Here is a 15949-nt window from a genome sequence, read left to right as displayed (position 1 = left end):
GAAGCCCCACCGAACGTTCGGGTTCCAAAAGAACGTTCACCAGCTGGAACACTCACTTCTGGGTTTGCAGCGTTTGGGAGCCAAAACGTCCGAATACCAAGGCATTTGGGATCCAAAGTACGACTGTAAACCATGGTTTATTAGGTTATTACACTTGAACTCGTCCTAGGTATTAGATTACAAATGTAGTTCCTTATGCCTTGTGTTAGTTTTATGCCTTAATATAATTTATGATGATGCTATACTGCTATGACATATGGCCCAAATAAATAATAACAGAAACATTTACTCGTAATTAGTTAAACAACTGCTTTGGCCACTGGAGCCTAGGGCTGCCCTCGCTTCAACATCCTTGCAGTCCTAAGAGCATCTTCATTAAGCTATTCAAGGGGAATAAACAGCAATGCTATAGTTTTACAAAATTAATAAATGCGTATAGAGAGAGGGAGGGAGGAAACGTTTAATAACCACATTCACCTTTGCCAACCTGAAATATGCATGGAACGTAAAGCAACCCCAAGGGTATTGTTTGCAGTAAGAAATTTCAAGATTAAAATGAATGTATTGTTAAATGCATTTCCATGACATTATGAAAGGGTTTGCTAAAATTTCACATTTACCTAATTCAATGAAATCACAAAAAGCTGTCATAGATTTTTCAGGAAATAACTACAATAAAGAATCCATTACTCAAGGTTACTATGGGATGACAGGAACCGAAATAATGCATTTACCATTTTGTTAATGAGAAAAATGTTCTCCTAGACGATCCCTGGGTTTTTTCCACCACTCCTGGAAAGCCCAGTGTGCCTTTTTTAATGGGAAAATGCCAGAAGTAACCCCCTGCCCCAGTCACTATGAGTTCACCCAAAATTTCAGCCTCCCACAGCTGATTTTGTTATCCAAGCAAAGAAGCAAACAAGATGCAGGAGGGACTGCCTATACACAATTTGGCCTCAATTTCTCAGAGTATTACTACAGCTGTTCTCCTGCCGCTGCTATGAAAACTACATAGTTAATATTCTGAAGGCATATCTGTGTTCTGTCACTAGCTCTATGGGGGAAAGCAATTATCCCCTCTCTTTTTCTGATTAATAGTTTTCGCATCCATTGTCTCTCGATGTTTTTTACAATGTTTGGATTTTGACTTTAGTACAAGAAGGCCAGGATAATTTTACCTCCTGGGTATTAGAGACTAGTCATATGCCTGCTATTATGCTTCCGTCTATGCTTTAGTTTAAATTCCTGCATTGCAGGGGGTTGGACTAGATGACCTCAGGATCTCTTCCAATTCTATGATTATGATGGCTAGCATGTTGATAGAGTGCCTTTACCTTGTACGGACCCCAAAGGGAGCAGACAATGAATCTCTGTGTGAAAAGAAACCCTGCACATTAAACCTAGGGTCTTTGTAAACAGGGCCAAATCACTCAGAGTAATTAATGAACACAGGCTCATTTCCTTTACTACAGACACTTCCAGGTGCTACAACTAGCAGATAAATAGAACCAAACTGAAAATGAGAGAAATGACACTAGGAAGGAGCAAACTACTTTGGAGTTGCCATCACACGTTTTTGCATGTTGCCTTCTGATCCTGCCAGCTTGTTTGGACTACCGTAGCATTAGTTGGTTAAAAAATAAGTACAGTCCCCGTGTGAATGACAGGTGCTGATTGAGTCACAAAACTGATTGGAAGAACTGCTACGGTCAAGTTCAGCGCCTTAAAATCCTACTGAGAGCAATGGATCTTAAAAGTTCAACAGGGTACACGTTTATTTCAAAAGGATCCCATATTATTTGGAAAGATGACCTCCCATTTGTCCATCATGTTGCCATGACAAAGGGATAAAAAGAACACACGGGCCAGAAAGCACACAGTAAACGCAGACCCTGGATCCAATCGCAGCTGTGAGTGACGTATGATATATAGCTTATTTTATAAATTGTGAGAGGATCCATATACAAAGCATGGCCTTTGTTTGCTTATTCTAAGTAGCAGTGCTTTATGTGATACTACAAGCTGTCTGCTAAGTCTTTGCTGGGTTTAAAAAGCAAGTGACAGTGCTGTGCTGGGGGAACAGATAGGTAGGGCAGATTTGGCATTCAGGAAATGCCATATTGCATAAAGTGGATTCCATCAAGACACTAGGGATAGCTAATTTTTCTAATTTAGAGATCCACTAGAAAAACACCAGGAAAGTTTGACATAAAATATTGGGAAAATATGTTGAACTTAAAATCAATGGGTATAGTGATGTATGTCACTGTCAAACAGAAAACCTGAATGCATAAACAGAGCTTTGGGAAAACTCAAGTAATTCACTGTTGTTTTATATATTTGTTAGTCCAAGAGATTCAGTGACTACAGCCTAACTATTTTACATGTCTGACAGACCTAAGGTGATGCCACCCGTTGTAAATAAAAAAAAGAGCATTTATGCTAGATATGCAGATAGTTTGCAAAAAAAGGAAGTTAGCCAACACATACCGTTTTTGTCAAACTCTCTGACTGCAAGATAGACACACATACAAAAATAAAATAGTAACAAGAGATGGTAATGTTCAATTTAATAGCCTTATACCTGATGCCTTGTGTGGGAGTTCCTTCGACCTCGGCTATAAGCGTTATCAGAATGGGGGAGGGGGAGAAACAGGATGAAGATGTAAATACAGCAGTCAAAAAATAAACAGAACAGTACTTCAAGTAGCATAAGGAATTCCTGAAAACAATACAAGCATTGGGTTTTCAGAACCAACATATTGTAACATAGTATTTTGAGTCAATCTGTGCAACACATTAATCAGAAAATGTTGCGTATAGACAAAAAAGTTTTACCTTCTTTTAATAGACTGAAAATGCTAATCATCATCAGAATTCTGGTATTCCCTCATCACTGTGTATATATTGTGGGTGTACTTGTCCTGACTCCAAGAAGCATTATACTGAGCAGCTAGGAAATAAGACCCCCAGGACATGTCTGCCTCAGCGTAGTATAACAGACCTTGGCCATTATGACAAGGTGTTGAAATGAGTTGCTCGGCAGGGTGAACGATCCCAAATCACCATTAAAACAAATTGCATTTCTGAGATTTAGGAGGAAGACTTTGTGGTCTGAGAGGAGGGAATATATTTATTAAGCAAAAGATAAATAGTAACAAAGTAGAAAACCTGAGAGGATGTCAAGGAATTCAATAAGATTTGTATATTAATATTCACGGTGGGTGTAACAAGAATTCGACAAAGGTGCTAACATTAATAGTGCATATTTGTTTTTTGAAAACGTATGGAACAACATTGCACTCATCATCCACAACATTTATTTCCCCTGCTTGTGAACGTTATTATCATTACAGCTTTTTGTAATACAAACCACATAAAAAAGTTGCACTGTCTTACCTTGTAGTCATATATTCTGCTCTATGACCTAAAGGATAAGGGAACAATAATCTGAAAACTAATGGAACTAAAAGTGGATTTTCTATGAAACTATACATATACCATCTAGTTCCTCTTCAATCTTCAATTATTTTTAACTGCGCAAGAGTTATACTTGCATGCCAAGGGAACTGTTTTCCCATTTCCAGTGTTAAAATGTTCAAAAAGCAGTCGGTATATGAAGCTGCTTTACTAAAGCTTCTGTCTTATGGGAGTAAAGAGTTTGCTTGCTTGCTTGCAAGTAAAACAAAACAAAATTTCAAGCAATCTTGAAGGCTTGCATATTTTAATGAGCTATTCAAAGTTTACATAAAGAGAAAGGGCTGGCAAGGCTGGAAGGCATATTGCCAAAGGCCGTAGAGTTTAAAAATACATCTTCCTTAGATGTAGATGTAGTTATGAGAGTAAATATTTGAATGTGTGCTGCATAAGAATGCTTAACTGCATATTACATAATATAAACACCTGGTGCACATCTGCCCAACACAGCTACTATGCATCCTTCCTGCATTTCAGGGGCTGCACCATAGCAGTTCCACAGCACTACCACTCATGAAACAAATGGAGGATGCACAGCAGCAGAAACTGTTGGCTTGCACCCTAGGACAGGAAGTTCAATCACACATGCATAAAACAGATCTGCAGTTCAATGCCTTTTCGTTTACCAAACAGATGCTAGTTCTATATTATTCTAAACAAGCACAATGAAGGCACTTGGGTGGCAGAACATTTAAAGTATAAATTTTCACTCTTGCATTTGCTGCAGTTTCTGCCAGAAAAAGTTTATAGCACATGTGTTATGAAACGGTGATTTGGAAACAGAAATCTATCTGCGCTTATGAGGGATGGTTCTAGTTGCACTAAAACTCAGCTCGACCCACTTTTGAAATAAAGGCTTCCATTAGCATGCAAAGTTTGCTAATTGGGCTCAGAAACAACTATCCAGACTGTTTCATAACATTTATGATTTCACATAAAAGGAAATGTCACCACTTTCTCATAAGCGTGGTATTATCTGCAAGGGGACGGGAGAGGAAAATAAAGCACAGAACTAAGCAAAAGGGGTTGGCCTTAAAAGCTACTAATATATATTTGTGATTCTTACAGCCTGATCCTGAGCTCTGCTACGGAGAAAGCCAAAGGATATGACTATGCAGAGGGCAGAAGATATAGGGAGGCACGTATTATATTCTGTGGGTAGCAGATATTTATAAACTTGTTTTTGCAAGCCTGCAACAGCCTGATTATCAATCCCACTGAAAAGTATGAAAGAGAGATTTTCTGTGATTCATAATACAGAAAATCCCACTGTTACAAGAATTACTCTACAAGGACCACATTTTAAAATGCAAGGCACATTTCCTCAATAATATAATGAACAAACTGATAATACCATGCTGGTGCATAGAAGGTTTATAATGCATTCTGTTCATAATGAGGCACTATTTCAGCCTACAGGGAAGTAGTTAATAAATTCTGCAGCAGAAGATGCAAGGTAATGCTATTAAGAGAGAGAGATACCCAGACTCCTAGGAGTTATAATTTAGAATGTTTCGCACACAAAATAGGTCACATGTGACCTTGCACAGTGGGCTGTCTCATTCTGCCAAAGAAAGATTTCTCCATTTTCTGTTCTATTCACCCTGCCTGGGTTTTTTTTTGTTTTTGTTTTTAAACAATGCCATGTACTCCCCCAAGCCACCAAAAATACAAGCCAAATTGAGAAAATACAATACATAAAATAAAGTGGCTTTCAGGTCTCTGTCTGGGGTTTTATATTTTGCTTTGCTTTTGTTTACTGGAAAAGGAACCAGAATATTTCCTAACAGAAGTATAGATTCTGTGACTAATCTACTATGGTTTCAGGACAAGCCAGGTTCTGAAACCATAGTTTGATTCTGGCTTGTTTATACTAACTGTAGTTTAAACAAGTCATCGTTTCTTGAGTTTAGGCATCATGGGGACCTGTCGTTAGTTTAAAAAAAGGAAGTGGATGCATTCAATCTCTTTCCCATATTTGCTAAAGAGGAAGAGGGGCAGGGAGTACGTGAGCCTCATGATCATTTACATAGCTTAAAATTGTGGCTTCTGGCTACACCTGAACCATGTGTTTAAATATACACATTGTAAATATTTTAGATTTATTCTGAGGTTTATTCCGATTCATTTACCTTCTCCAAGTGTTCGCTGCAGTAAATCATGCTTTGCTTGGAGCTTTGTGATGAGATTACTTCCCTCCAGATACTCTCTGAATTTCTGCAAAGACACAGATCAATGCATTTTGCATCCGAAGAGGTGCTATCTACATTTCAAGAACGTTGGGGGTGAGGGTGGGGAGAGCCTATCACACGGAAAGCAGGCAACGCACCATGAAATAGAACTGTTCCGTCTCCTGCTGGTTCGCTCTTCTCTTCGCAATGCTAGGCTTGCTCAAGTAGGTCTCAGAAACTGTTGACTTCACAGACTCTGTTGAACGACTGTGCTGGAAACATTCAGAAACGTCGTAATCCTCAATGGTGACCATATCTTGTATTGTCTGTGAAGTAGCTTCTGTCGTCTTCTTAACCTGGAGTTAAAAAGGTGCACTTCATAGCATCAAGCAGAAAAACAGACCAAGTATGTTCCACCATCAGTAGGAAGAAGGGAGCTGCTGAGTGACTTGTCACAGGTGCTACATAATACTTGTTTTGCATTAGTAAGAAATCCATAGTTTACTATGGCAGTGCCAAAACATGGAATGCCTATGGACACCAGGCAGCCCCCTTCACTTCACTGTTCAGGCAAGCCCACCAGAGATTTTGATTGCTGACATGTGTTTTATTCTCCTTTTTGCCTTATCGTTGATTTTAATTATTTTTATTGAATGTTTTAAACAGCTGCTTTCAACTGTTTTTATTGATAATGTTGTTGTGTTGGGATTTTTTCGTGAGGCTTTTTTCCTTGCAATTAAGTAAATAAAATATGCATTTTATGAGATACTAGCTGGCCCGGCCATGCGTTGTTCTGGCTCATCCCTGTGTTTCCCCCCACTCTGTCCTGACCCATGACCTATTCCGTCCCCTTCTCCCCCTAACACCCACCCAGGCGAGTCCCCACCTCCATTCGGCCTAGACTGTAAAGGTGAGCCGAGCTGCTGTGGAGAGGGAATGTTTTCTAGCTGCAGTACCAGTGTAGCCGCCGCTAGGGGGTGCTGTTTTGCAACCTCTTCCAGCTTCTTTTCCCCAGCATGCACTTTTGGGTGAGTTGTGTGTTCTGAAACACGGGGGTTTTGGTGTTTTACATTGCGCAGGTGTGACATCTGTCTACGCAAACTTTCCTATAGCCTTCGGACATTCGCATGTGATGTTGTGTCAAAATTTCACCTCAATCGGTCAAGCGGTTTTGGTGAAAAGTGGAAACACACCCACATGCCCTGTTTACATTTTTATATACTGTATAAACAAACTAATATGCCTGTACTCAGTGTGCCCTGGACAATTTTCTCTTTGAGACTCCCCAAACCACCCTGGCAGCACCTCCTCCATGTGTCTCCCTGGTGGTCTGGCCCTCCCTGCCCCTTGTGAGCTTTCTGGGAAGGCTGCTGAAGGAAGGAGGAGAGGCCTACTACAGAGCTGCCGAGCGTTTCTCCTTTTCGCTCTGGGTCCTATGAAAAGGAGGGAAGGGAAACAGCGGTGGTCTAGTGGGATCACCCAGCCTGCCTGACTTCCACCCTTTTTAAAAAAACTGGCCCTGAAAGGAGGAGTGCAGGGCCAGGTGTCTCTGAAGGGCCCAGCTGGGCCTGCCAGGCAATGTGGCATCTCTCATGTCTACACCTGCCTCCCTCTGAGTGTACTGGGTGGCAGGGCAAGCAGCAACCTGCTGAAACAAAAGCTGATTCAGAGCCACCTGATCCAGCGCATCCCCTTTCAGGGCTGTTTCCTTGAAAGAAAAAGGTCATGTCAGCCTGGGCAGTACCCTTGCCTAAGTGAGTGTTGCTTTATTCCCCCTGCAGTGAAGGGGACATGCCAGCCAGCATCTTCTTTCCTCCAGTGGCATCTGGCCCTGAACAAAACATGTTTTGAGCATGGCACTAAAGTCGTTTCAACCTTCCATGCCACTGTTTTGTTTTGTTTCCCCCCAGGAGGGACTGTGGCTCAATGGACGAACACCCACTTTGCACGCGGAAGATCTCAGGTTTGATCCTGACAGCTACAGGTAATGGCTGGGGAGGTCCCTTGCCTGAAACCCTGGAGAGCCACTGCCAGTCAGAGCAGGCAGTACTGAGCTATATGGAACAATTGTCTCTCTATATATAGATGTTCTCCTTTTCAGTCCAAAATAGAATATTTTCAAAAATCTTGGGGTCATGGTTAGTAGGCCCTGATATTTGTCAGACACTATGTGGAGTGCCAATGCTACACCTGACAAACTGCAGTTCATCTTACCTCCTCATTTTCAATTTTCAATGTGGCCAGTCGTGACTGAAGCTGCTGGTACCTAAGCATGAGTTCCCCTTGGACTGGCTGCTGCACACTGACCTGAGAAACCTGAATATGAAATAGCAAACAAAGAGATTAGGTAAAAAATGTGGGGTTTTTGGGACGGGGGGGGGGAGTTCACCAACACATGTATCTATGATTCTACTTGCATTCAATGGATCACTTCAGCAATTGTCAGGAGGACAAAGGATAAAATAAGCGATGCACATTATGCTGCCTTACTTAAAACCAAACTAACGGAACCTGCAACATAATGTTGCAGTATGAAGTTCTCCCTGTTCAAGATTCCAGCATGCTCGGTCTTCACTGGGTTGTTCTGTCCAGTCAGTGGTTTTGTTCCGTGTATTATTATTATTTATTGAATTTATATACTGCCCTATACCTGGAGGTCTCAGGGAGGTTCACAGAATAAAATAAAAATATAAAACCACAAAATACATAATCAAAATAAAACCAACAACCCAATAACAACACCCCCCCCCAACCCCACACGTTTTAAAAGGGCATAGGATGTCAATCAAATCAACCAAACGCCTGATTAAAAAGGGTTTTTGCCCGGCGCCTATAGGTGTATAATGAAGGTGCCAGGTGAGCTTCCATTGGGAGAACATTCTATAGACGGGGAGCCATTACAGAGAAGACCTGTTCTCGTGTTGCCACCCTCCGGACCTCTTGAAGAGGAGGCAGACGAATAAGGGCCTCAGAAAATGATCTCAGAGTCTGGGTAGGTTCATATGGAAAGAGGCGGTCCTTGAGGTATTGCAGTCCTGAGCCGCTTAAGGCTTTATACGTCAAAACCAGCACTTTGAATTGGGCCCTGACACAAATTGGTAGCCAGTGTTGTCGGACCAGGATAGGTGTAATATGCTCAAACCGTCTTGCTCCGGTGAGCAACCTGACCGCTGAATTCTATACTAGCTGGAGTTTCTGAACAATCTCCAGGGGCAGCCCTACATATAACGCATTGCAGTCATCTAACCTTGAGGTTACCAGAGCACAGAAAACAGTAGTCAGGCTATCTATCCCTATCTAGATAGGAGTATAGCTGGACCACCAGCCAAAGCTGATGAAAGGCACTCCAGGCCACCGGGGTGCCAGCAAAGGATCCAGGAGTATCCCCAAGTGACGAACCTGCTCCTTCAGAGGAAGTGTAACTCATCAAGAGCAGGCGATCTCCCACCACCCACTAACCGTGCCTCAGTCTTATCTGGATTGAGTTTCAGTTTGTTGGCTCTCATCCAGGCCATTACTGAGGCAAGACACTGCTCCAGCACTTCCGCTGACTTCACCTGCAGTTGTAAAGGAGAAATAGAGCTACGCGTCATCAGCATACTGTAGACAACGTACTCCAAACCTCCAGATAACCCCACCCAGCCATTTCATGTACAGTAGATGTTAAACAACATAGGGTATAGGATTGAGCCCTGCGGAACCCTACATTGAAGGTTCCATGGGGCTGAAAAGTACTCCCCAAGCAACACCCTCTGGGAACAACAATCCAAGTAGAATTGGAACCACTGCAAAGCGGTGCCACCCACCCCTAGTTTGGACAGTCACTCCAGAAGGATACTATCAATGATGGTATCAAAAGCCACTGAGTGGTTGCGAAGAATTAGCAGGGACATGTTTCCCTTGTCTCTCTCTCAACAGAGGTCATCATACAGGGCGACCAAAGCAGTTTCTGTGCCAAAACCGTGCCTAAACCCCAACTGAAATGGATCCAGAAAATCAGATTCTTCCAAAAGTGCCTGGATCTGGTCTGCGACCACTCACTCCAGAACCTTGCTCAGGAAAGGGAGATTAGTAACTGATCAGTAGGTAGTTAGGTTTTCCAAATCCAGCGAAGGTTTCTTAAGGAGCGGTTTTACTACTGCCTCCTTCAAGCCGGCAGGGACCACCCCCTTTTGTAAAGAGGCACTGATCACCTCCCAGGCCTAGCCAGCTGTTTTCTCCCTGCTGGCTTTTATCAGCTAAGAGTGGCAAGGATCTAAAGCACAAGTGGGGGCCCCTGATGGATTCAAGCACCTTGTCCACATCCTCGAGCCTTACCAACTGAAACTCATCCAACACAATGGGACCAGACTGTGCTCTGGAGACCCCATGAGATTCATCTGCTATAACAGCAGAGTCAAGGTCTTGGTGGATGCAAGCAATTTTATCCTCAAAATGCTTTGCAAACAAGTCACAGCGAGATACCGTTGGCTCTGCCACCTCCTTTGGGCTAGCCTGTAAAAGGCCCTGGACAACCCGGAAAAGCTCTGCCAGACGTCATAATGAAGATGCAATGGAGGCAGCAAAGTATGCCCTCAGACTCTCAGCAGGGTGGCTCCCGCTGGGATGTTTGGTTGTTACTGTTTGTATGTTTATGTGTTAGTTTGTACATATGTTTATGAGAAATCCATATAAGAAAGAGAAATAGTGGGAATGACGGCAATCACAAGGATATGTAAAATGGAACTGTTTTAGGCACGTGTATTTGAGGTTACAGTAATAATCACCATGGACACATAGGCAACACCCAACAGCTTCCCTTTAGAGCCACATATTCACATATCTATAACAGAAATTGGGATAAAGCTCTGGGTGTTGGTTTCATCTTTCTCCCAGCATCGCTTGACACAACATGGAAATTCGCAGATATAGAGTCTGACTAAAGGCCATGGGAAGACACAAAAAATGAACATGTGTACTGTAGGAAGATGGTTCTAATACCGTCTCCAAGTTTCTGAGAAGTTATCATATGCTAATAGCCAGTGTCTCACCATACTTTTGAAGATGCTCAGGGATGCTCTAGAGAAACATGAGCAGCATAAGAATGCTATGAAAACAACTTTCCTCTTGCTCTGTTTGTATGCCGAAAGCTACTTGGCCAAGCTGCAGAGAGTTTACCCATGTTGTGGCAGATTTCAATGCGCAGTAATGAAGGGTTCATTTGGCATGGGATTTGTTTAGAGCAGCTGGTAAATTAAGTTCTACACAAAGCATTCTCTTGGTGTAGTTTGTTTGCTGATCTTCTTGTGTCTGTATGAATAATGCTGGCTCTCATTGTACCCTAACTAGACCCTTTGTTTGAGTGGATAAAAGCTAGACACTAACAAAAAGGAAATCAAAGTTCACAACAGAGGGAAGTGCTCATCCAGGCACAAACAAAAATTTTGTTTGGATTTTTATCCTTTTCTGTCTATGAAGAGTCAACAGCTACTGACCTCATCACCCATATGGGGCTGGAACTCAAATCTCATTGGAGGGCAAAAGGCTGTCGGATACATCTCCATGAACCTCTGCTTGTCACTTCGTGGTTCCAAATTGTCAACAGCATTTTCGATGATGTCAAGACCCTCATGTCGAGAGGTTTCAAGGTTATACTCTGCAGAGAGATATGTTCTTAAGGCTCTGTTCAGGCTTGCATGATATCCAAGATCGCAACACTAACAGAATATGAAGGAGAAGAAGTTGTGTTTTTTAAAAAGCAAAAAGCAAATTCAGCAGTACTATCTAATGAACAAGCAAGCACTTAATAAGAGAAACCATCCATAGTAAAATTCTTTATCTTTCAATTGGCTTGACAAATGTTACTTAATCTTTACCATAGTACAATTTATTATACCATTCTGCAGACAGAAAAGTCGGATCAAATGGAACTGTGCACTACAATTATTTGTTTGTTTGATCTTTACATTATTCCAACTTTATCTTATGGTTCTAAACAGATCTTTTTTATAAAAAAACCATAATTCTTGTATAAGGAATGACAATATTTAATGAAAGTGGGCTACCCATCGTATAATGCATGCCTATTATCACAAGAAAAACTTTAGGCGATATGGTCAACCTAATCATAACAGTGAGTTAGCCTATAGACCTGCAGTGCCTGTGCATAGGGAAAATGTTTACAAAACATTGTGTTTTTCCCACACAAATGGTAATATTCATTGAATATAATAATAATTTATTATTTATACCCCACCCATCTGGCTGGGTTTCCCCAGCCATTCTGGGCGGCTCCCAACAGAATATTAAAAACACGATAAAACATCAAACATTAAAAACTTCCCTAAACAGGGTTGCCTTCAGATCTCTTCTAAAATTCAGATAGTTGTTTATTTGCTTGACATCCACAGGGTGGGCGCCACTACTGAGAAGGCCCTCTGCCTGGTCCCCTGTAACCTCACTTCTCAGTGTCTGGGCTGAACGATGGGGGTGGAGACGCTCCTTCAGGTATACTGCGCCAAGGCCGTTTAGGGCAGGGGTCAACAACCTAAGGCCCATGGGCCAGAAGTGGCCCGCAGAGCTCGTTTGACTGGCCCATGAGCCGCCCCCAAACCAAGCTGCCCGCTCGTGTGCTGCACTAAACTGGCACAGTGTGGTGCGGGGACTCGTTTGCGCAGCCACTGAAAATTGCATCAACGCAGCCACTGAAAATTGCGCACATGTGCGATCCGGCCCACAGAGGGAGCTCCACGGGACTGATCCACCCCAAGATAAACCTTGCTGACCCCTGGTTTAGGACTTTAAAGGTCAGCACCAACACTTAGAATTGTGTTCGGAAACATACTGGGAGTCAATGTAGGTCTTTCAGGACTGGTCTCAATAATCTAATGGAACTTTAGTTAGTGTTAGTTCATCCAGATGTTAAGGAATGCCCTTCAGCAACAAAGAACTGCTTCTCAAAAAAAAAAAATGGCTTGCTTCCCAACACAGCATGAAAAGAAGCACTTGTAATTTCAGCAGTGTGCACCAGCATGCAGTGTGTTCACATTTTAACTGTAATTTAGTGTAACTCGGCTTTAAAGTGATGTGTGAATCAGGCCACTGTCTTATGTCCTTCCAAGGCCCTGGCTCTAATCAGAGCAGGATACTTTAGAGTCAGACATTTTTAGACCCATGGGCACATCTGGATTTTTGAACAGTAGCTGTCTCTACTGGTCACTTCACTCTCGCCTAGATAAGCCTTGCCCCAGAGGGACAGAGAGAAAGTACATGCACACACACGTACACAACTGTTTTCAAGGGAGCTGTGTTCAAGTTAGATCCAGCAGAATTAATGTGAGCTTTTTCAAGGGAGAAAAGGGAACCCTGTCAAGGCCAAGGGGGCAGTGAGTAGGGGGCTCAGAGGCTTCGTGACCCCTTCATGTAAGAATTGCATGAATACCAGCTACTTACATCAATCAGATCTGAAAGGTCATGAATGTAATACTTGAACACAGTGCCATTTGTTGCTTCAAGGGTAAGCAGATATTCATTTCTGGCTTTAATGGATTTCAGCTTGTTTTCAGAATATTTTGCTTGACGCTGAGGGGGAAAGAACAGCATGAAAATATGGTAAAAATGCACCAGTTATCTCACTTACCAAATTCTAAATGAATGAATGTTGTTCAGAAAGCAACAGCAAAATGACCACATGGTCAGTATGTATTAAATTGCTGCTGCTTTCCAAAATATCCTCGTATGTTGCTATTTTCAAGTCTCCTTTGTGTACGCCTAGCTTCATTCTGCCTTAGATTTAAGATTTAATCATAATATAAAACAACAACAGCACTAATGGGAGTTCTAATCCCCTTTCAGGTCAACCTCATGTTGACTGGCCATCCTTACAAAAGATCTATGCCCCTATCTCAAAAGAATATTGGAACTACAATTCATTAACTTCCAATGATTAAGTGGTATTAATGGATAAATGTACTTTTTCCTTCATCTTTTCAATTTTCTTCACAGAGCTGCGTCTCTGGTGTCTGTCCTCTAGCCGAATGTGAAAAACAGGATCTCCCGACCTCCCAATTTGCTTCTCTTCCTGTTTTTCAGCTTCCTTTAGTTTGCATTCTGCACTGATGCTTTCTGTATGATACATATGGTAAGTTTTCATGACCTATGACAGAAGAAGTTAAAGGTGAGCTTAGAGAAAATGAATTATTACCTGTTTTAGTCCTTGGACTCTGGGCAGGCTGTAGAATTTTTTTTAAAAAATCCAAGTGATAAATAAAACCTCTAAATGTGCACAAGCTCAAACACCTGAGCAGCTTATGAGGAAATAATCTAATAATGGTGGGGCTCAGAGAATAATTCCCTATGTATCTTCACTATCTACCTTGATCAGCAAGGCACACATGGTTGATCGTAAGAACTGCATAGCTATGACCAGGTTAACTGAGATGAGTTACATGCCATTCATGTCTGTTACTCCGAAGCTAGTATTTTTCTAAGTTTACAGAGGTGAGTAGTTCTCCCTCCCCTCCTGAACATTATGTTGTTCCCTTCTAGTAGAAAATCATTACCCCAGACTGCTTAAATAAGAAGGACACTTTGCCCCTTACTTCAAAATGCCCAGGCAAGTATAATAACCCTTACAAAATTACACTTATGAAAATTGCCTCTGAGAGCTTTTTGGCTGGAGAGAGAGACAAAACTGTGTAAATAAGTAAAATAAGGCAGCTGGTAGAGACATCATTTTGAAAAAACAACAACACCCGACAGATAAGGAGCAGAGTGAAAGGAAATGAAAATACTTGCTCTATTTAATTTGTTAATTATACAATAAAACTCAATATTTTATCCTTTTCAGCAAATGTTTTGAAATCTTAAAAGTAGGAGCGGCTACATCAAACGCCTGGAAATGCAAGGCCTTACTTTAACAGATAAAAAGAGAGTCTATAAAATGCACTCCAGTACATTTATGGGCATGATTTATTCAGGAAAAACAGTCCCATCGTTTCCAGACCTTGGGTGATAAATACAATTTTAACAAATGAGACTTCCAACAAAATCCTGCAGGGTCCCCATACCTCCTAGCAGGAGTGTTTTTGTTCAGGGTTTCTGCAACCACACATGCCCACCTGCAAGTATTGTTAGCAAAAGGAGCTCAACTACAAAATTCAATATCTGTTTCCTTTGCCCTCCAGTTATCTGTTTTTCTTTTCCAATTAACAGTCAACCATTCTGTGGCTACTCATTGGGCAGGTTTTTTTTGGTGTATGTTCTGCCACATTATTATTATTATTATTATTATTATTAATAGTAGTAGTAGTAGTATGGTAGTAGTAGTAGTTCTGCATATCTTGGAGGTCTCCTAAGTATATCGAGATATCCCTGTTATTTTTGCAGTGGTCCCATCCTGGCTCCTTTTTCTGTCTGCTCCCAACACATGAGTTCACTCCTAGAGGAAGCCATGGCTGCTTTCTGGATTGTTTTCCCCATCCTCAAAAACCACACGGCCTTTTGTGTAACTGCTACAGGCCAGGCTTATTTGCTGCTGTTTGTTCACTGTCTCAAACCTGATCATAGGTTAAAGCAGTGAAACTAAAGGCATTTAAATGAAAATAAAATCCATTAAAATACGTCTTGCCTAGTTACTATGCACTGTGCTTGGCTTCATGTTGTAGCTCTGCTTTCATAAGTTCAAATAAAGCCCCCAAACAGAAAAGGAAGTGTTTTCTTATTGAATGAATAAGCAAGACAACAGTGAGAGGATGGACTTGAAGAACATGCATATCAGAGTGTATGCTTGAACACAGATATAAACAGAGTAGCCTTTCAAATCAACTGTGTCAAGGGACACAGTTCACTTTTTAGAATATTAAAATCCTGCAGTATTAAAATCCTTGCAGTTTTTTAAAATATTCTTAGGAAGAGGTGGAATTTGGAGATACTTTTAATTCCATTTGCATGCTTCACATGCTATTTAGCTTTTTTACTTTTGTACTGAACATGCTGCAAGATCACTTTGTAGTCTATCTCAAAGAATGGGATTTTTGAGCTTCAGAGAGACTCAAGACTTTCAACTGCGTAAAGAACCCTTCAGCAAAAGGAGATATTTTTCAAAATCAAAAAGGCTTTTCATGCTCCAAGACCATGTAGGCAGGAGGTGGGAAGCACACCAGACTCCAGCAACCTCTTCTCCTTTAACCTCTTCTTTTTTCCTTAAACATATGACATCCATTATCTACTGACTGCAAGTGTGTGACTAAATTTTCATGTCAGTGATATGACAATTCATTATCTAATAATGAGGTGGCTAAAAATGCTCTGGCATGGGTATG

General features: G+C 41.5%; 1 protein-coding gene and 1 pseudogene across 1 annotated transcript in view; both read right to left on the bottom strand.

Annotated features, from left to right (window-relative positions):
- The window catches only part of SRGAP1 (SLIT-ROBO Rho GTPase activating protein 1), a 117737-nt gene that overhangs the window by 21351 nt on the left and 80437 nt on the right, over positions 1 to 15949 (bottom strand). Inside the window, exons 5-12 of the mRNA XM_035128372.3 lie at positions 13600 to 13782; positions 13080 to 13208; positions 11123 to 11344; positions 7863 to 7964; positions 5807 to 6004; positions 5610 to 5694; positions 3400 to 3427; positions 2585 to 2618 (exon numbers count right to left, since the gene is read on the bottom strand). Coding sequence (XP_034984263.1) covers positions 2585 to 2618; positions 3400 to 3427; positions 5610 to 5694; positions 5807 to 6004; positions 7863 to 7964; positions 11123 to 11344; positions 13080 to 13208; positions 13600 to 13782 — 981 coding nt within the window. The remainder of the gene's footprint in view (positions 1 to 2584; positions 2619 to 3399; positions 3428 to 5609; positions 5695 to 5806; positions 6005 to 7862; positions 7965 to 11122; positions 11345 to 13079; positions 13209 to 13599; positions 13783 to 15949) is intronic.
- Positions 9436 to 10283, bottom strand: LOC148684576 (uncharacterized; annotated as a pseudogene).

The sequence above is a fragment of the Zootoca vivipara genome, chromosome 9 (assembly GCF_965207765.1).
Source record: "Zootoca vivipara chromosome 9, rZooViv2.hap1.1, whole genome shotgun sequence".
NCBI lineage: Eukaryota > Metazoa > Chordata > Lepidosauria > Squamata > Lacertidae > Zootoca > Zootoca vivipara.
Note: the sequence above shows the minus strand (reverse complement) of the source record. Positions and strands in the feature narration are given on the sequence as shown.